We start from the raw sequence: 23,072 nt of genomic DNA, 5'->3' as shown, positions 1-23,072 counted from the left end.
TATTGGTATTCGTCTGCGGAAATTTGCGGCTTCCATACCAAAATATTGCTTTTTAGGCACTAAAACATTCGATAACTTCTAAGTTGTAAGAGATACAAATAAACTTACATTACAAAAATTCTGTATTTTCTTATGCTGAACAAAATCTTGAAACATTTTGAAATTCTACAAAATTACCAGGAAAAGCATTTTTTAAAAGCAATTTTCAGGGGTATATCAAAGAAATCTCCACAAATGTAATTTAAAATTGACAGATAGACACATAGTCTCTTCAGCGAAGTTAATACTTAAGATATTCTCAAGAATTTTGCCAAAGAAAGTTTTTTTTATTTTCATAAATGACCAAACAAAAACTTGCTGCTCAGCTTTAGAGAGATTAATCACCCAACTAATACTTTTTAAATGCAAAAAAATATAAATAAACTTTGCTGAAGACACTATAGCATTAAAAATGTTTTTCGTGGTTCAAAGAATGTCTTTCACCTTTTTGCCACTTTGGAAACACTGTGCACTGGTGGATCCTCCTGTGAATTGAAAATGTCCAAAACTATCGATTTTCAACCGCCTATAACCTGCCCTTCAATATAAAAAGTTCGCGAAAAGTTGAAAAAATTCTATTTTGACGCACCGACGGTACATTGAAAATGCCCAAAACTATTGATTTTCACTTACCAATAACTTCTTCAATATAATAAACTTTTCCCAAAAGTTGAAAAAATCCATTTTGACACATCGTCGAACCCCCTGTGTATTGAAAATGTCCAAAACTATTGATTGTCAACTGCCAATAACTTTCCTTTCAATATAAAACTCCCGAAAAGTTGACAAAAATTCCATTTTGACACATCGTCGGACCCCCCTGTGCATAGAAAATGTCCAAAACTATTGATTTTCAACTGCCAACAACATGTCCTCCAATAGTTATTTATTTCAAAACAATTGAAAGTTATCCGCATCAACTTCAACTCCAATAAACGGGAAAATAACGCAAAATGTATCGCGATAACCACCGATGAATTATCGACGATGACGATGAATCCGACGATAAATTATCGTTAACGGAGTTTCCGATGACGTTGACGGGTGGTTAACGTTATCGACGATGACGATTAATTATCGATTAACAACCCTGCTCTCTACTGTGTGAAGGTCACGCGGGTGACAGATAAAACAAACGAAGGATCAATTCACCTACCAGCTCGTCAGGAACCAAGTGGTGAAGTGTTTCGTTTTACATTTCTTATAAAAGAAATGTATAGAATTCGCTCAAACTTTCAAGATTTTTTCCGAGGCCCGGAGGGTCGAGTCTTATATACCAATAGACTCAGCTCGACGATTTGGGACAATGTCTGTGTGTGTGTCTCTGTGTGTGTGTGTGTGTATGTAACGGACAAATTCTCATTCGTGTTTCTCAACAATGGCTGAACCGATCTTATCCAAATCAATTTTAAATGAAAGAACTAAAAAACAGTATGAACGCTATTAATTTGTTTTTGATTCTGATGTTTAGTTTTTAAGATATGAATATTTGAATGCGTAAAAATGGCGTTTTTTTGCAGTTTTTTTAAATTATCTGCCGGAATTGACAATATAGATCAACAATTTATATGTTTTTAGACAGCTTTAATGAATACCTTTCGAACAAGCTATAGATTGTTGAAATCGGACTGTTATCAAAAGAGATATTAAACATTAAATGCGGACGAAAGATATTTATCATTTCCCATTGCGAGAAATATGACCAAAAACATGTAATCTATTATTAACGCCAAAACGGCTTATTTTAGGTCAATAGTATCTTCGGAGAATTTAATGGAGATAATATGCTCTTTCTTTTCGTATTGTGCTTTTGCTGATTAATCCCCCTATGAGTGAGATATTTTCACAAATTTTCTTGGAAGTGATTATAACGAAATGATGCCTTCAGCAAATTTGTAGCTCTTACTTTTGCGAATAATTTTACTGAAGGCTTCAAATATCTATTTTGAATACTTTAAAAGTTATGGCTTGTTGTTTGTGGATTACTCTTTGTCGCCTATTTATTGTTCAATATAGTAATAATCCATTGAAATAAGCCAAACATTATTTCGATAAATCGAATTTTGTATTTCATTTTTCTATCTACAACCGCTAGAAATAATCACCGAACACTTCCAAGTTGTCTGGAAGGAACTTGATAACTTATCAGTGCAAAAATGTTCATTTGTGCGAACCTACTGACTGCAATTTTTCTAACTTATCACCATCGGATCGATCTGAAACCTTTCGGAAAATGAAAAGCGAAATAAATAACTCCAAGCAACGGCGTAGCCAAGAGAAGGTTTTGGGGTTTAACACCATACAGCCCCCCCCCCCCCAACATTTTGAAATTCTGCAAAATTACCAGGAAAAGTATTTTTTAACAGCAATTTTCAGGGGTATATCAAAGAAATCTCCACAAATGTAATTTAAAATCGACAGATAGACACATAGTCTCTTCAGCGAAGTTAATACTTAAGATATTCTCAAGAACTTTGCCAAAGAAAGTTTTTTTTATTTTCATAAATGACCAAACAAAAACTTGCTGCTCAGCTTTAGAGAGATTAATCACCCAACTAATACTTTTTAAATGCAAAAAAATATAAATAAACTTTGCTGAAGACACTATAGCATTAAAAATGTTTTTCGTGGTTCAAAGAATGTCTTTCACCTTTTTGCCACTTTGGAAACACTGTGCACTGGTGGATCCTCCTGTGAATTGAAAATGTCCAAAACTATCGATTTTCAACCGCCTACAACCTGCCCTTCAATAAAAAAAGTTCGCGAAATGTTGAAAAAATTCTATTTTGACGCACCAACGGTACATTGAAAATGCCCAAAACTATTGATTTTCACTTACCAATAACTTCTTCAATATAATAAACTTTTCCCAAAAGTTGAAAAAATCCATTTTGACACATCGTCGAACCCCCTGTGTATTGAAAATGTCCAAAACTATTGATTGTCAACTGCCAATAACTTTCCTTTCAATATAAAACTCCCGAAAAGTTGACAAAAATTCCATTTTGACACATCGTCGGACCCCCCTGTGCATAGAAAATGTCCAAAACTATTGATTTTCAACTGCCAACAACATGTCCTCCAATAGTTATTTATTTCAAAACAATTGAAAGTTATCCGCATCAACTTCAACTCCAATAAACGGGAAAATAACGCAAAATATATCGCGATAACCACCGATGAATTATCGACGATGACGATGAATCCGACGATAAATTATCGTAAACGGAGTTTCCGATGACGTTGACGGGTGGTTAACGTTATCGACGATGACGATTAATTATCGATTAACAACCCTGGATAACACGCACGAAGGCTTCGTGATCGACAGGATCAACGGCGTATTTGTCTGTGGGTGCTATTCTCTCTCAAGATGCACACCAGAGCAGTACAATCGGATGCTGGACGAACTAACCGACTCGTTAGTTGCACGTACTCCCGTTGATATAGGAGGAGACTTCAACGCTTGGGCCGTGGAGTGGGGTAGCAGGCTGAGCAACGTAAGAGGATACAGCTTGGTAAAAGCCTTAGCGATGGTGGATGTGAGATCGTGCAATGAAGGTTCCGGTACCACATTCCGCAAAGATGGTGAAGAATCCTTCACCGACGTAACATTCTGCAGCCCTTCGCTGATGGATAACATGATTTGGCGAGTAAGTGAGTTCACACATAGTGACTACCAAGCGATCCACTACAACATTGGTCGACGAAATTGTACAGTAACGCCGAGAGTGGGAACTGGCGAGCGGAAGTAGAAAATAAAGGACTTCGACTAGGACCTTTTGTGGGAGCACTTCGTTCTGATAGTCATGCCAATTCCGAGTGCCGATGAGCTGTCAGAAACAGTAGCAAGAGCATAAGATGTAATATCGCCGAGAAAAATGGAGTCGAGGAACTACCGGCGTCTGGTTTACTGCTGGTACGAAAGGCTCAGCATCCTCCGGGATGCCTGCCTAAAAGCCAGAAGACTCGCAAGATCTGAGGAAATCAGAGAAGAGTGTAAGGTAACATTCTGGGAGACCAAGGCCGCCTTTAAACGCGAGGTAGTAGACGGTTGCCCCTTAGGCAATACTTACCGTTTCGTTATGGCCAAGATCAAGGGTCCAATGACGCCAGTCGAAATGTGCGATGACCAACTGAAAATTATCGTGGGAGGTCTTTGTCCGAAGCACGCTCAACCGCATGGCCGTCTAAACTGTATGTTGATGCAGATGGTGGAAATACTGGTGATAATCGAGTTTATAACGACGAGCTCCTTATGGTTGCAAAGGACTGAAAGCGAAAAAAAGCTCCCGGACCGGATCGTATCTCCAACGTGGCACAGAAGACTGGGATCCTGGCGTTTCCGGACACGTTTAGAAGAGTCCTACAGAAATGCCTGGCCGATGCCTGCTTCCCGGATAGATGGAAGATCCAGAAGTTGGTGTTGCTGTCAAAACCAGGGAAACCGCCGGGAGATCCAGCATTCCATCGGCCTATATGCCTGTTGGATACTCTTGATAAGCTCCTGGAAAGAGTCATCCTTAACAGGCTGACGTCCCACGCTGAAAGTGAGAACGGACTATTGCAGAGGCAGATCGGAAACCGGAAAGGGACATCGACGGTGGACGTCATCGGCACAGTTATCGCGAGCGCGGAGAAAGCATTGAAGCACAAGAGAAGAGGTAAGCGATACTGCACAGTGGTAACGATGAGTGTTAACGCTGTTTGTAACCCGTCAGGGTAACAATATAGCACTGGGTGGAAATATTTCTCATATTAGTTATGCTCACCACTGTTCCATATGATCGTTCGCTTTTTAAATTAAATTTTGTTTATTATTTTGCTTGTGAACGATTTTGCTAGTTGAGATAGGTGTAGTAATTTTTGTAAAACATTTGTATATACGTAACGTAGGGTTTAGTTAGGCCACCGCGCTTCTCTTACTGCAATAAGTGTGCTGGTTATGCTACACATAGCGATGACAGCTATGCGGCGGTGCGTTTTTTGGTGTTTGTTTTGGTCGAGTGCTGAAGGTGGCCATCGAGTTTTTGGAGAGAAAGTGACGAACCACGGTTACAATCAGACGTCCAGAAAATTGTTGTGGTTTTTTTGGGATAGTTTCCCGCCACTGTAACAAACGTTAAGTGCGCATGTGCGACGGTAGATTCCCGCCGAAAGTGCCGGCCCGTAATCCGGGTGCTAATGAAAGTGTGGTGCTGGATCGCCATAGTCGAACGCTAATCGCGAAGGAGCCACGCACATTCACGGCTAATTGTCAAAGATCCGAAGCATCGTCCGTTCTCACTGTGTAGGATCAGTCAAACGAGCCAAGCTCTCATCTACAGTTAATTGCCAAAGAGAACGAAGCAGGGCGGTAGAAGGTTCCCCCAGGGAAGTTTACAGCGGTGACTTCCAGGATCGTTTACGGCGAGTAGACGATCCGGCGATAGTTCGCCATCGTTGCTAGGAAGATTCCAACAAAGAGCAAAGCTCACCTCCCTCGCTAATTGTCAAGGACCGCTGCAGGAGCAGCCTAAGATACGACCGAAGGAGAAGGCGTCCGTTGGCATCCCGCGACAGCATCCAGTGAAAGTACTTGACAGCATAGAAGCGTGACGGAGGGAGAGTTAATTGCCAAGGAGAACGAAGCAAACCGGTAGAAGGTGTCTCCTGGGGAGTTTACAGCGGTGACTTCCAGGATCGTTTACGGCGAGTAGACGACCCGGCGATAGTTAGCCACCGTCGCTAAGGAGATTTCAACAAAAGAGCAAAGCTCACCTCCCTCGCTAATTGTCAAAGACCGCTGCCGGAACAGCCAAAGATACGACCGAAGGAGAAGGCGGCCGTTGGCATCTCGGCTGGTCGCAAGAAACCGTTCGCTAACCTACCTGCAACAGCATCCAGTGAAAGTATTTGACAGCAGAGAAGCGTGACGGAGGGAGAGCATAAACACGGTAAAATTTAGTTTATTTGATCATAAATTCTAGTAGAAGCACCTAGGGCGCCCTGAAAAGAAGAGTCCGATGGGCAAACAAGAACCCGAGTAGTGGGCAAACCGCTACTCGGGTAAGTTATTTGGCGCATAGCGCAAAACACACTGAAAAAAATATTTTTCAAATTTTGAAAAATATTTTTTTCTTCCGGAGTATGGGGTGCTTCTACTAAAATCGGATTTTCGTAGAACAGTTGGTGAGATTTCTTCCGCAATATTTTTTCGCGGTCGTATTATTTATTTATTAACATTTTTTCATTTTTTGTAATTTTTGCACGAATTTGTGAATTAGGTTGTTTTTGTTTGGTCTGCCGGACGAGTTACTTGAAGTTGTTGTCTTCATTTGGCCGTAGTGGCTGATTGCCTTGAATCCACAATCTGGTTCGATACATTTTTGGTACAATTTGATTTCCTGAAGTTTTAAGGGAACCGTTAGTGATGATGATGATGATGATGATGATGATGATGATGATGATGATGTAGTGAACCACCATCAGTGCAAGGGCTACGCTAGTGGCTGCAGTTGCTTTTAATGTTAATTTTAAACCAAATGTTACTATAAAACGACTTTCTTTTTATCGCTATATGAAGGGCCAAAAAGGGTTGGATCTATAAGCAGAAGTTCCTTTGCGCACTCCACAGGGACAAAGAATCTCCTTCCAACAAAAAAAATCCAGACGTTTGAATAGCAGTATTTGCAATACTCGTTAAGGCACTGCCTGATGGTTTGTGTGAGAAGAGTGCGTCAAACTTACTGTGCTGTGGCAGATAGGAATATCTATAATAACTACATAATTCCGAAGAATTAGAGAGTCAGTGCAGACATTATTATCTTCTGACTAGAGACCCTAATCCATGACACAGTTCGTATGATGCCCTGATGCACCCTCCCAACCCAAATAATTAAATATGAAAAAATGTATATAACGAATGTAATGAACATAGTTAAAATAATAAAATTCAATGTAATAAGATATACTTAGAAGGAATAAAATGTGATTTATGAATATAATCAAAAAAACAAATACATTCGTAACCGAACTTTGTACCGAGAAACAAGTGCTTTTTGTTCTCTCCGGTGTGGTTTAGTTTTTTCGGTAGTACGAAGGTGCTTGCTGTGGCAGAGGCTGCAGTAAAGCATTACTAATAAACAGTCCCGCGAGTGATAATTATTGCGATATCGGTGAAGGTAGTTCAGTGAAGTGCGTTACTAAACAGTTTTCTTGCCTGAAAGACGGCTTTGTTTAGACGAGCTATATCAGCTCTCTACTGTGTGAATGTCACGCGGGTGACGGATAAAACAAACGAAGGATCAATTCACCTACCAGCTCGTCAGGAACCAACTGGTGAAGTGTTTCGTTTTTTACTTTTCTTAGCGATTTTTTTCTTTTTATTGCTTTTGATTTTTTATTTTGATTTAAGTTAAACAGTGCGGTCGAGCGTGCTGCTCCCGCAACAAAATGGAACAAACAGACGGATCACCCTCCGAATACGAATCTTATGGGGAAGAAGAACGAATATCTGATTCGGAGACAGATAATGTTATGGTCGATCCACTTCCCCCGCTTTCCCCCAATGTCTCACAGCCTCCCCGAGTCAAGGATTACCAGGATGGATCCGCTGGTCCTTGGGTGGTATACTTTCGGCCCAAAAATAAACCGTTAAACAGCATAACTGTTGCACGGGAGCTGACAAAACGTTACTCGGCCGTAACCGAGATTAAAAAGGTTCAGTCAGATAAACTGCGCGTAGTCGTTACTGACTTGAAACAGTCCAATGATATCGTTAGCAATAGCCTCTTTACGCTGGAGTATCGCGTCTACATCCCTTCTCGTGATGTGGAGATCGACGGTGTGGTAAGTGATGCGGGTCTAACTGTCGATGATCTGATGAATGATGGGGCTGGCCGCTTTAAGGACCCTAACCTTCAATCAGTTAAGATTTTGGAGTGCAAGCAATTGCACTCAAAGTCCATCGAAGATGGGAATTACTATCCATCAGACTCGTTTCGCGTAACCTTCGCCGGATCTGCACTTCCGAGTTACGTTGAAGTGGGAGGAGCTCGTCTACCTGTACGCCTGTTTCTACCACGGGTCATGAATTATTCCAATTGCAAGCAGCTAGGTCATACGGCCACCTACTGTAGCAACAAGCAACGGTGCGGTAAATGTGAGGAACGCCATGCGGATGATACTCTCTTGCCAACTGACGATAACGCCTCTAACGACCCTTGCGAGGGGCATTCTTTGGCTCCGCTTGGAAACTCTAGGAAAAGACCTAATCAAAACTCACCTGAACTTCCTCGTAAGGGTCTTAGGTTGTCCCAAACAAGGGTACAAAATAAAAATAATTCATCAACTGGAAGTGCTGGTACAAATCCGAAGATAATACCTCCTGGTTTTGGGAAATTGAGATACAACCAGGAGTTCCCAGCACTCCCCGGGGCACCAAAAATCCCAAGTGCTCCAATTTTACAGTCAGAAACTCAACCTAAAACGGGATTCCTTAAATTTTCTGACATTGTGGACTGGATATTCACAGCTTTCAACATTACCGATCCTCTGAAAAGCTTGCTGGTTGCTATTCTACTAACAGTAAGAACATTTTTAAAACAGTTGACTGAACAATGGCCCCTCCTTACAGCGATATTATCCTTCGATGGCTAACTTATTAGACGGAATCAAGGATCTGATCACTGTTTTACAGTGGAACTGCAGAAGTATTATCCCCAAAATTGATTCATTAAAACACATGCTAAATTACAATCATTGTGATGCATTTTCCCTATGTGAAACATGGCTAACTTCTAATATAAACCTCAACTTCCACGATTTTAACATTATCCGCTTCGATCGAGAAGACTCATATGGAGGGGTAGTTTTAGGGATCAAAAAGTGCTCCTTCAATCGAATCAACCTCCCTTCGACGCCAGGCATTGAAGTTGTCGCTTGTCAAACAACAATCAAAGGCAAAGATCTTTGCATTGCTTCTATTTACATTCCTCATAGGGCCATGATGGGATATCGAAGATTCTCCAACGTGATTGAACACCTTCCCTCACCCTGCCTGCTTCTTGGAGACTTTAACTCTCACGGTACGGGGTGGGGCTGTCTATACTACGATAATCGATCTTCGACAATTCAAGACCTTTGTGACAACTTCAATATGACAATTCTGAACACATGGGAAATGACACGGATTCCTAGACCACCTGCGCAAGCAAGTGCACTGGACATATCTTTATGCTCGACATCACTACGGTTAGATTGCAAGTGGAAGGTAATATCTGATCCCCACGGTAGTGACCACTTAGCAATTGTAATTGCAATCACCACTGGTTCAAGATCATCGGCACCAATCAATGGTCCCTATGACCTCACACGAAACATTGATTGGAAGAGCTACGCTGCTGAGATATCCAAAACCATCGATTCAACACAGGTACTTCCCCCGGAGGAAGAATATAAGTTTTTGTCCAACTCGATTCTCGATACCGCGTTTCAAACTCAGACGAAACGAGTACCCGACGTGAACACCCAAAAACGTTCTCCCAACCCGCGGTGGGACAAAGAGTGCTCAGAGGTGTACGCGGAGGAAGGTGCCGCGTATAAAACCTTCCGGAACGACGGGTTAGTTGCTAGTTACGAGTGTACGCGATATTAGAAAAGCGAATGAAACATTTAATGAAAGCCAAGAAACGCAGTTACTGGCGCCGGTTTGTCGACGGGTTAACAAGAGAAACATCGATGAGCACTCTTTGGGGCACGGCCCGACGTATGCGAAACCGAAACAGTACTAACGAGAGCGTGGAATATTCCGGAACCGTTGGATATTCGATTTCGCCAAGAAGGTTTGTCCGGATTCCGCCCCGGCACAGAAAATCTACCGCGCCGCGTCGCCTTACAATACCGCGAACGAAACACCGTTTACGATGGTGGAGTTCTCACTTGCTCTCTTATCATGTAACAATAAAGCCCCAGGGCCAGATAGAATCAAATTCAACTTGTTGAAGAATTTGCCAGACTCTGCCAAAAGACGCTTGTTGAATTTATATAATAGGTTTCTTGAGGGTAACATTGTCCCACATGACTGGAGACAGGTGAGGGTCATCGCCATCCAAAAATTAGGAAAACCAGCCTCCGACCACAATTCGTATCGTCCGATTGCAATGCTGTCCTGTATCCGGAAGTTGTTCGAAAAAATGATCCTGTTTCGCCTCGATAATTGGGTCGAAACAAATGGCTTACTGTCAGATACACAATTTGGCTTCCGCAAAGGCAAAAGGACGAACGATTGCCTTGCGTTGCTTTCAACAGAAATTCAAATGGCATATGCTAACAAAGAGCAGATGGCATCAGTATTCTTGGATATTAAGGGGGCTTTCGATTCAGTTTCGATCAACATTCTTTATGAGAAGTTGCACCAGCATGGTCTTTCGCCAATTTTAAATAACTTTTTGCTAAACCTGTTGTCTGAAAAACAAATGCATTTCTCGCATGGCGATTTATCGACATCACGATTTAGCTACATGGGCCTTCCCCAGGGCTCATGTCTAAGCACTCTCCTCTACAATTTTTACGTGAATGACATTGACGAATGTCTTGTCATTTCCTGCACGCTAAGGCAGCTTGCAGATGACGGTGTGGTCTCTATTACAGGTCCTAAAGCCGTCGACTTGCAAGGACAACTGCAAGACACCTTGGACAATTTGTCTGCTTGGGCTCTCCAGCTGGGTATCGAGTTATCCACGGAGAAAACTGAGCTAGTCGTATTTTCTAGAAAGCGTGAACCAGCGCAACTACAGCTTCAATTAATGGATCAAACTATTGCTCAGGCTTCAACATTCAAATATCTCGGGGTATGGTTCGACTCTAAAGGTACCTGGGGATGTCACATTAGGTATCTGAAACAGAAGTGTCAACAAAGGATCAACTTTTTCCGTACAATAACTGGAACATGGTGGGGTGCCCATCCAGGAGACCTAATCAGGCTGTACCAAACAACGATATTATCAGTGTTGGAGTACGGATGTTTCTGCTTTCGCTCCGCTGCGAACATACACTTCATCAAACTGGAGCGAATCCAGTATCGTTGCTTGCGTATTGCCTTGGGTTGCATGCACTCGACCCATACGATGAGTCTCGAAGTGCTGGCGGGCGTTCTACCGCTGAAAAATCGATTTTGGGACCTCTCATATCGATTGCTCATTCGATGCGATATTCTGAATCCATTGGTGATTGCAAATTGCGAAAGGCTTCTCGAGCTTAATTCTCAGACCCGATTCATGTCCTTGTACTTCGATTACATGGCACAGAACATCAATTCATCTACGTATAACGTCAACCGTGCTCATCTCTTAGATACTTCTGATCCAACTGTATTTTTTGATACATCCATGAAGGAAGAGATTTGTGGAATTCCGGATCATATTCGCCCACAAGTGGTCCCAAATATTTTCTATAACAAATACCATCAAGTCGACTGCGCCAAAATGTTCTACACTGACGGATCAATTTTCGCCGGGTCTACAGGCTTCGGTATCTTCAACGAAAATCTTGCTGCCTAAGTCAAACTCAATGATCCTGCTTCAATTTACGTCGCAGAATTAGCTGCCATTCAGTATACTCTCGAGATCATTGACACCCTACCCTCAGATCATTACTTCATCATTTCGGATAGTCTCAGCTCCATTGAGGCCATCCGTGCGGCGAAGCCTGGAAAGCACTCACCGTATTTCCTGGGGAAAACCGGGAATATCTGAGTGCTTTATCTGAAAAATCTTACCAGATTACCTTGGTTTGGGTCCCGTCACATTGTTCTATTGCGGGCAATGAGAAGGCGGACTTTTTAGCCAAGGTTGGCGCATTAGAAGGCGACACTTACGAAAGACCAATTTGCTTCAACGAATTTTTCAGTATCTCTCGTCAGAGGACGCTCGATAGTTGGCAGATTTTGTGAAAGTGATGTACATTATGGCCGGCTGACAGAATCAGATAAGGAATTTTTCTTTCAGTCGTGGTTATTTTAATTCAACAGCCGCAGTTTCGTAATATCGAGTACAAAACATAACCAAACAACTCGACTCGAAACGGCACCACGTGATGTCATCACAATAAATTTGTGGTACACTGAACTTGATTTGTGCCGTCCATGACTGTTACATGATGTGTAGATTGAATTTGATGAAATTGCAGCATCTGTTTTTGCTTCTTTTTCTTTTTACATTCATTTCTTTCGGGCATCGAAAGCTACAAATTGATTTGGCGCAATTGTTTTCACGTGTTGACCATCGAAGCACTTCGTTTGAGTTGATTACGTACTCGGGTAGCTATAGGAGTCATCATAATAAGCCAGTTGCCTGTCTATGGTGGCATGTATTTGGTGCTCGATGGAACAAAGCGAGCCGGTAAGCAGGCGCCAGGCACGGCAGTCCAATATGAGTGCCGAAGTGTGAAGTAAACGAGTTGGGATGTGGCCTACTATGCAGGGGTAAATTGTTCAGACGAACCTTTGCTGTTTTGTGTTGTTAGTTGCGTTGTGCACATATGTATATTTAGCAATCTAAAAACCCTTGATCCGAATAAAACAAGTTCTAGAGAATTTACCTAGGTACTAGTGTTTCGATTAATGCTCGAAGAATTCAGTCGAAATATTGAGACTAAAACTCAAACTAGGAATATGATATATCATATAATCGCTCATTCAATAATTCTTTACAAAAATTGCACTCAAACTCTGGCAATGTGCAAAAAATGCAGGAAGCCACCTTGCACGCAATGTAAGAAGTCTCGTTGCATGAAATGCAAAATCTTCCTCGTAAGGAAAGTAAGAAAAATAAACCAAAAAAAGATGAGTGGGTAATGTCAGATACATACATAACCGTAGTGACATAATGAAGTAGAATACACTAGAAAAAAGAGTTTTATTACACTATAACTTGTTCCTTTGAATCTTCAAAGGAATATATTGAGTTGCCTTTGATTCAATAAACGATCAACGTACATGCAGATACAACACACCAAAATACTGTGTTACTGTTTGATGCATGTTTGTTTACCATCTCAAATACGTAAGATAACGTATTAACGATATAAATATCAGTGTGGGGTAACCAGTGGCGTAGTAGCGGGGGGTTTTGGGGATAACCCTCCGCCCCCTTCTGAAATATGTTGAAGAAAATTTGAAAAAATTTAATATGTTCAACAAAAATATGCTTAATATTTTAAATGGAATTCTCAAAGTTTCGTTTGCTAAAGTATCTGGTGAGAACATTTCGTCGGCTCGTTGTGGAGGCTAGGTCTACCGCCGAGGACTACAACGAGTAGATCACGGCGAAGCTGGGAGCTAAATAGCTCCTGGTATCGTGACAAAACTGGCAGCTTATAGATTCACGAAACGGACATCGGTACCGAGAGAAATTCCGCCACATTCTGTAGTTCTTGACTGACGCCGAACATGGACTGGAGAGAGTGCGAGAAGTATCGCCATAGCGACCACCAGGCGATTCGCTACCGCATCGGCCAATGGAACCCTGCTGCAACACGGAAAAGGACAACTGGCGAACCAAAGTGGAAGATGAAAGTCTTTAACAAAAAACTTTTTGTTGAGTCACTTCGGCGAACAGCGGTATCAAGTACGTTTCTGCAGCTGATCTCACAAGAAGGATTTCGATGGTTTGTGACGTTACAATGCCACGAAAACTGGAGCCGTGCAGTAGACTGCGTGCAGCTTTACTGATTAAATGAGAAGCTCAGTACGCTACACGCTACTCGTCTAAGAGCCTGAAGGCGAGCTCAGAGAGCAAGATCGGAGAGAGAGAGAGAGAGAGGAGCGCAAGCAACGTTTCGAGAAGCTAGGGACGCTTTTAAAAGCTTAGCAAACCATTTTGCCATAAGTTACTGTAGACGCCAATCCCTGGGGAACGCGTACTGTGTCGTTATGACGAAGATGAGGGCCCGTCGACACCAGTGGTGCTGCCAAAGTCAGGGAAGTCATCGGCCTTGTATAGGCCAATGCCGCAGCGCTGCACAGAAGTATGATCCTAAAGAGCTACTCTTTGGAACGGGATATACGATGGGGTTTTAACAATGCGGTTCCCCGGAAAGTAACAATCGTGCGTTTCGTGCTACAATCAATGAAACGCAAGAAACGTGAGGAAGATGATGAGAATCGATTCGATGGTGACGTGGCAGCAAGAATGGGACATTACGGAGAAAGGAAAGTGGACCTACCGGCTCATCCCATATCTGTCGACGTGGGTCAATAGAAAGTATGGAGAGATGACTTTCCACCTGAAACAGCTTCTGTCGGACCACGGCTGCTTCAGGAAGTTTCTTCATCGGCTCGGGTACGCAACGTCACCATTGTTTTTGGAGTGTGCAAAGGGTCGAGGAGACACCGGAGCATGTGGTCTTCGAATGTCCGAGGTTTGAGACGACGTGCAGGACGCTACTTAAAACGAGAGGACCTCGTATCAACCCGGATAATGTAGCTTACAGAATGACAAGCGATGTAAAGGCGTGGAGCGCGGTCAATAGAGTTATGATGTCTTACAGCGGAAATGGCTTGATGAACGTCGAACAATGGTTTCGGGAGAGCAATCACTGCCAGAGAACTCTCCGCAGGAATAAACTAGATTCATCGCCGAGGACTAGTCGAGTAGACTGCAACAGAGCACCGAGCATGGGTCGTCGAAACGTCAGCGAACCGGACGCCACGCTCCATCCGGAATCGCCAGACCAACCACGGTCCAGAGCACTGAGGGTAACCAGTTACCTGAAGAAACTGGAGAGCACCTACCGCGTGATGTGCCTCAGAGTGATATCTGTTTACCGCACGGTATCACACGATGCATCCTGCGTGATAGCGAGCATGATGCCAGTCGGGCTGGTCATACGGGAAGATGAGGAGTGTTTTGAGCTACGTGGCAATAGAGGAGCCCGCGAGCGCACCTGGGTGGCTTCGGTCGCTATATGGCAGCGTGAGTAGGTGGACCCACCGGCTGATACCTAACATATCGAGCTGGGTGGGTGGACCCCCTGGGGAAGTTCACTTCCATCTGACACAATTCCTGTCAGGCCATGGCTGCTTTATTCAGCGGATGTGTCAATCGGTGGAGAAGTCTCGACTGCAACCACCCAGATTACCTGTAGGCTATAGGGAATCTGGCGCACCGAGCAACAGACGATGGGCACGACTAACTAGTGATTGGTTAGTTGGAGCGGAAAGAGCCGAACGCAAAAAAGTGAGTGAATGGTCTGTTCATGCTGAGGCAGGTTAGGGGCAGCGACTGGCAACCGCGTAAGGGGTAAACCCAGCCACCCCGAAGCAAAGCAGAAGAGCGAGTGTATAGGCGTATATGTGGACTGCCTCATGTCAAGATGATAGGGTCGTAGCGTAGTATATTGGGACTTAGCTATTGATACCTCGTGGCGTAGCAGAGGAGTGAAGGGTGAGCATCCAAGTCAGCCTCACACGGTATGTTAGGGTAAACACAAAAGTAAGCCTCGCAAGGTACGAAAAAATGTGAGCACACAAGTAAGCCTCGCATGGCGTGATAGAGGTGAGCACAAAAGTAAGCCTCATGTGGAGTGTTAGAGAGTGAATCAGAGTGTGACAGAGCGGGCACCCAAGTAAGCCTCATACAGGATGTATGAACGCGTGAGCGAGAGTGAGTGAGTACATCAAGTACAGCCATCCCCCAGAAGTAATACCGAGAAGTAGTCCAATGGCGGTGCCCAATGGAGTTTAGTCGGTACTACCTAGTCATGGTGTCACCATGAGAGCCCGACACTCCAGTACACCCTGTGTGGTAGCTTGGCATAATGCACGTGTACTGGGTTAGTGCGTAAATTGCATTCTCCATTGTAAAAAAAGACCAACCCCGGTACCCCACCGGTTATTCGGATAGAACTATAGCGAAACCAAAGAAGAGTCGGTATAAGGAGAACTTCTTTCGCCAGAGAACTCTCCGACAGCGTAAGCTAGATTCACCGCTGGGGACTAGACTGAGTTGACCGCGATGAGACACTACCAGTCGTGGGTCATCGGGAACCGGACCGGATGCCCTGCTTCATCGGAATCGCCGAACTGACCTCGGCACCTAGCTGATTGGCTCCGTTTCGGGAAAACTTCTCTTGCCGGAGAACTCTCCGTCGGAGTAGGTCAGATCCATCGTCGGGGACTAAAGCGAGAAGTTCGCGAACAAGTCGGGGAGCTGAATGGCCCATCGAGGAAGTAGTGCTACATGGCACAAGAAGGGAACTAAAGGGTTTAAAGAAGTAGCGGTGATAAATGGACACGGAGCCAAAGGGCTCACAAAGTTTTGGTACTGAAACCAAAGAAGAATCGGTATCGGGAGAACTTCATTCAACGGGGTCGGGATCCGAATCCAGGTGAGCTGCGTACTAGGCAATCGAATAACCAACTACGCTATGCACGTCCTAACTTGTCAGGATTGTTACCACCCTTCCGGATCATTACGGTGTCGTACGCACTGTCACTGCACATCGAGGACAAAATGAATATCAGCGACCGGTACACAAGTTAGTTCTACTCACCCTGGATTGAGGCATTCGCCTCAAGGACCGGGTGGACGTTCGTGCGCAGTTCAGCCCTGTGCTCAGACTTTCGTTCGAGGTCTTACCCCTCGCGCAACCGGTTGTCAAACCATCGTCGCCGCGCGCTGCCAACATAAATAAAAACTTTTTGGTCAAGAGACAACACAATCATACAAGCGTCAGGCAGACCAGTCGAAAAAACATGCTTTAAACTAAAATATAAAAACAAATAACATACAGTCCATTTTTCTTTGTTTTCTAGTCCACCGCGTTTTAATTCGTCCCGCTTGAAATCGTTCGACGAAACAAGTGTCATGCCTTAAACCAGTTGGCTGATTGAGCATTTAAAATGTTAGTCTTTGTAATATTCTAAATAAAATTTTAAAGTTTTAATCTACAACTACAATATAAAAATGCTTCGTAAATACAGAAATATAATGAAATTGATCGTGCAATGTACAATTTCATTCGTCGTTTTCTGCAACGCATTTCCGTGTATTATAAATAGTAGGTTTTGTTAATTTCATGAATTGAAAAAATGGCCGATTGATACCCGAAAGTGTTCGAAAATTTTACATATCTAGTGTACATTGCACCATCGTTGATAACGAAATTATTTTTATGAATGAAACGTATTTCGTTTGTTTTAATACATGTTTGTTTATAATTCGAATGATTTCGTTGGTCGTACGAAATCATTTTCGATCATCTTAAAAATGCTCTCGTATTTATTAGAATTTTTTCATTCGATCTTTTAGGATCGATGTTTGACAACACTAATTTCTTTAATTAAAAAAATCGAATGAAAGTTTTCGTATTTTTTTCTTATTTAGTGTACATTGCACGAACGTTATCATTGATAACGAAATTATTTTTCGTGAAGGAAACGAAATTGGTGTTGATCGCAGAGTAGAGGAAGAGGCACCCAAGGGAAGACTTTGAGCATCTAACTGACTACCCGAGCAAACGAAAAGCCCATAATTCACCCATGCTCATGCGCCATATCCACGCCACTGTATGGTGTTTTGATAGTGTTTGAAATGGGTTCAACCTATGAAAACACCATCACCATGGTCCGAAAGATCCCATATAACAACCATATTCTGGTTCATTTATGGATTTTGAAGACTATTTTATGGTGTTTTGATGGTTGTAAAAATTGGTAGGAACCATATTTATGGTATTTCTATGGGGTTGTCATGAGAATTTACTGGACTGTTGATTCCTAGGGTGAAATCTATCGGATATGGTACAACGTTGAGTTTGAGCTGGAGTTTATGCGACCACCCCTGGCTGCTACTCCGTTATTGATCGGGACTAGCTGAAGTTGCACAGAGAATCAGTAGATAATTATGCTTGGGACTAGCGAAATATCTTTCAATGTGCAACCTCCTGGTAATCTTACAGTGTTTTTGATCAATACCGGAGCCGGCCAGGCCCGAACGTAGATCGCGGAAGGAAAGGGAAGGAATGGTTAGTCCGATATTTGCTTTTGCTAGAGGCCGTAATACTACTGCGTACTCCACAAGTATCACGGGAGGAGGATATTTTTGTTAGTAAGAGTATAGAAGTTTCTACTTCTTCTTTATCGAAGCCAGAGAGGTGATTCCACTACCTGGACTAGATATCGATCCACCAATTTCACGGACCGGGGACCAACGGCTTTACTTCCCTTCCGAAGGAAGACGTGACCACAGATTTTTTCACCTCAGAAAAATCTGAACGACCTCGGCTGGAATTGAACCCAGGCTCACTGGAATGAGTGGCGGTCACGCTTACCACTAGACCACCGGCGCCGTCACTATCGGATATGGTACAACGTTGTCGACAAATTCATACATCTTGGAACATTAGTGACAAGTGATAACGATGTTAGCCGCAAGATGAAAAGGATTGTTGCGCCTGCTAATAGGACTTCCTATGGTTTACATAGTCAGCTAAAGTCTTATAGCCCACAGACGCGCACAAAACTTACTCCATACAAATCGCTGATACTCCCAGTTGCTGTTTTTGAGAGAAGAATTTTTCGTTTCATACTTTGCGCACAGTAGAAAATGGAGAATGACGGCTATCACGACATCGAGCATGTTGTTTGGTTGTGCGCAGAGTACTGTGTTGCCAGGTCCCAACTAATAGATTCCCTTCGGGCCCGAGGTAGATCACCCTATGTACCAGTCCGGGACGTCCTGGCAAGCCGTGATCACCCCTATATTTTTCTTATCTATATCTTTTTGAAAACTATTGATGTCCAAGTTTAATACATTTTCCCCTCTCTCATTCACAGTAGAATCTCACCAACCTATCCCTGTATCTACAATATGGCATTGCTTCACGAGTCTTCGGTGCATACCCTTCTTGATAACCGTCTACCCAGAACATCATGACATACCTCACATGCAGATGATATAGAGAACATCATGACAGAATCAGAGTGCCAATAATTATCCGAAATATCGACCCTCCCCTCGCCCCTGCGATTACAGGCTGGAAACTACAACACTACAACAAAGTGTGCATATTCGCCACAATGATCAATCAGCAAACGACGATGTCAATTACACAATATGTATCCCACTTCCTACGTTTTTCCTTTACTTACATAAGAGGGGAGCAAGCCGCCCCTAAATACGGCTTTCCCTTCCCCCACTAACATGTGACATGTAATTAAAAAAAATGAATTATCGGCCTCGTTAAGCTAAAGCATTTGGTCCTAAATAAACGTATTTAAGATAAAAAAAAACAAATTTGGCAAATATAACTTTTAATGAAAGTAGAAATAATACTCAGTCCGACATTGATGCCTGGAACATTCGACTTCCACAGTCTAATATAATTAAAGCGGGTACTACGACTTCTTCTTCCGGTCGCTCATAATCTGTATGTTAGTAGAGATGAAATATTATTGAGACAATCTGTATAGTGAACAACTCATAACAAATGCCATATAACAATAAATAAAAAATATAACGCTTGTCAGGAATTAAAAAGTAAGCAAAATGAAACAAATTTTGTATATAAATGAATATAATACATGAAATGAATTTATTAAAATGATAGAAAAATGGCATGAACGCACGTGATGCTGAAATGAAATGCTAGAAGATAGTATGGAAAAAATACAGTGATAGAAATGCATCAAACTTATACTGCCGTTCTACCCATAATTGTCCCATGTATATAGGGAATCCCATAGAACATGGGACAAATATGCTTATAACGGCAGTATACGTATATTATATAAAATAATATTCATGGAATAAATATATCACAATGAAAATAAAAAAAATAAAACATACAGCCTTTGTGACAAAATGGAGTATGGTGAATTTAACGAATATATTCCACATGTACATTATTACTAATACTAAGTAAAAGAAAAAGCATTAAATTGATCAATACTGAATGTAATTACATACATGAAGTATATATTTGAGTATAGTTAGCATATTCGGCATCATGGATTATATACATGAATATATAAACCATCGCGATTATTCTGAACATAATATACGCTTAATCCTGTGAATATAACAAAATTATTGAATAGCTTTAGTAAAGTCTAAAAGTTTGAATTGAAATGTTTCTTGGAAAGGTGAAATTATATTGGTACTGCTTATATTCAAGAAGTTGCGTGAAACACTAAACTTTATTTGCCGGAAGATCGTCACCACGTCCAACTGTAAGTCACATGGTCTAAAAACGAATGAGTAAATTATGTGAAATAGGTGAATGAGCAAATTATGTGAAATATGTTACATATGTTGCTATCCGATCGGAAACACATAACAGAAATATTTCAAAACTATATCTCGAATTGCTACTTGTTATAAATTTCTGTTATTTTAACTACTAACGAAACCTAATTTATAACACAATATGTTACAAAAATTGTGTTATGTTACAATCTTGTTATTTCATTCTGATCGGGTATACACACAAAACATGATAGTATATCATAAATAAATTGAGAAAATCATGATTTACTAGTAGCTTAACATCATAGGCGGCTCCAGCTGGCTGACAAAGGAGGGGAACGCCTTTCTGACAAAATATTTGTTATAGAGAATTTCAAAAAATAAATACATTTAGAAGCATAGAATTTTGGAAACTCATTTCATAACACGATTCATATTCAGGGATTGGTGACTGGTAAATCAAACACCATCCTTGTATGAAATCACTATTTTTTATAATTCGTTTATTCGATACGGCTCATTGCGGTGTCTTAACAGAGTCTTTTATATATTTGCAAAATCTAACTAAAACAAAACCAAATGTTATTGAATGTTCGTCGGATTTCGTACATGCTGCTTTCTATAGCTTCTTTCGCGGAAGGGAAACACTTATATGGTCGCCTGCTGCATATTTTACTTTTCTTTTATCATTCACGTTAAGAAGGGTAATCCGTTCACGATCGATTCAGGAGAACTGGTTCTTCTAATAGAACGAGTGAACGAGAGTTCCTTTTCAAAGCACAGTAGTACTTACTTAATTCGCTTGGAAACGAATTGGTCAGTTCACCTAAAGCAGGTCGCCAATTCCAAGGGACGAATTTTTAGGCGAACGAATGACAATGAACTGACCTACCGTCCCACAAACTATCTTGGATGCTCTTTTAATTTGGAACTGAACGAAGAACGAAATTCAAGAATAATAGAAAAAATCATCAGGCAAACGCTCAACGAGAGTTTTCGCTCAAAAATTAAACTACATGTGCCTTCCCGATCAGAATGAAATAACAAGATTATAGCAGAACACATTTTTTGTAACATATTGTGTTATAAATTAGGTCTCGTTAGTAGTTAAAATAACAGAAATTTATAACAAGTTACAATGCGAGTTATAGTTTTGAAATATTTCTGTTATGTGTTTCTGATCGGGTTCCGGTCTATCCAGATCAGACTGTTTCGACAATCATTCAATATATACAATTAAAAATTCAACTGAACGAAAAATGGTTCATGTCATCTAGTTTTTTACAGAGCTTGTCTGCCCATCTCTAATCAGTCATGCCGTGTTCGTGCTCACGATCAAATGTTTTTCGTTACCTCTTGTACTTACAGGTGACAAAACCCGCATTGAAGGTGCTGGCTGTTGATGTTGTGGTGATTGATGCTCTGTTTTCAGTTAAACAGTTGCCACAAAATTGACAACCTTATGTGGTTCAGGTGATGGTAGTTGGATTTATTTGCCGTAGATGTGTTGGCAACCGGTTGTGAGGTATTCTCCTGGCCATCTTCCGCGCAAGGTTATACAGTATGTTCCGTTTAATTACAGTACTTGCACATAGGAATCTGCCCATCATGGATGCATATCGTGGTTTGTTCAATTGTAGTTCTTGTGTGTTTTAATTGTATAGGATAGACGTGCCCTTATTTATCTCATTAGTCACGATGTCACACTATTTCGCTGACAACTCGACTTACACTGATTGGATTGCTCTTAAATAGGTATCGACATTTTTGCTTCGTTCCGAAATCGCAGATCAATAAAAATCTGGCTTGGAAAATGTAAACTACTCGCGTTAAAGCGAAGCGAAAAGTCGAGTACAACGCACCCTTATTCATCCTACCATTTAAGCTAATGCGTTGAATATAGATAGCAGACACTGCTTTAACTAATGTGTTCAAATGGGTGGGATGAATAGAGGTGCTAAGATTAATTAGGGCACAGTAACCCTAGTTAAGAGGGGATAGATCTTTCGACTCGCATTCTCGCTACAAGAACATCATCAGTCATATTCGGGAATAAGTTTCTTCAAATATCAGGTGAAACGGATTCTATATCTGCAAATTATGCCGTGTATTTCGAATTTGGTTTACGGGACTCGCGTTGATAGCTCATATAACCTTACTTCTATACTGTCATTTTCTATATACACGAGAATCTTTATTCCAACGCTGAAACTTTCAACTACGTATTTTAAGTTGTTCTGCCCAACGAATATATCTGCTTGGTCTAACAAGTTGAATGATATCAGTACTGTATTGGATAGGTGTTGATACTGAACTAAGCCTAAACTCAATTTTCACTTCTAGAAAATATTCTGAAATATTTTTATGTCATTTTGTTGTGCTTTAACGATCTACTTTTTGATAAAAAATTTGTGTTTCATTTTTATGGCAAAATAAATAAATTGAGTATTTATTTTTTTATTATCCAAAACATTTCAACAGTTTTCAATTTGCTCTCACTTATAGCAGATTTATTTATGCCAAAGAACAATTTCTTGCTCTCGATTTTGACCTGAGTGATCATTGCCGGCACCATCACAACATCAAGTTTAGTTTTCTCTTTACCGTCAGACTTTACTCAAGTACGCTCAATATCAAATATAAACTCTGAATTTCTAAATAACATCGTTTACAGTTATGTTACTATTTTGCTTCCGTGTACGAATCCTGATATCTTGTTGAACTGAAACAAGGGGAAAAGACCAATCTACCATTTGGTCAAACAAATTCCAGTCACTTTAAATTAGTATCCTTTGCATTCCATTG

At 41.5% G+C, this 23,072-nt stretch overlaps 2 protein-coding genes across 7 annotated transcripts in view; both read left to right on the top strand.

The window, feature by feature from the left end:
- Nucleotides 1-23,072, top strand: part of LOC131683143 (glutamate [NMDA] receptor subunit 1) — a 1,648,542-nt gene that overhangs the window by 680,028 nt on the left and 945,442 nt on the right. The gene's annotated exons all lie outside the window — the stretch shown is intronic.
- Nucleotides 21,854-23,072, top strand: part of LOC131683146 (uncharacterized) — a 119,635-nt gene continuing 118,416 nt past the window's right edge. The window contains exon 1 of the mRNA XM_058964980.1: nt 21,854-21,891. Coding sequence (XP_058820963.1) covers nt 21,880-21,891 — 12 coding nt within the window. The 5' untranslated portion in view covers nt 21,854-21,879. The remainder of the gene's footprint in view (nt 21,892-23,072) is intronic.

This window comes from Topomyia yanbarensis, chromosome 2, assembly GCF_030247195.1.
Source record: "Topomyia yanbarensis strain Yona2022 chromosome 2, ASM3024719v1, whole genome shotgun sequence".
Classification (NCBI taxonomy): Eukaryota; Metazoa; Arthropoda; class Insecta; order Diptera; family Culicidae; genus Topomyia; species Topomyia yanbarensis.
The sequence above is the reverse complement of the archived record's forward strand: the minus strand, read 5'-3'. Positions and strand labels throughout refer to the sequence as shown.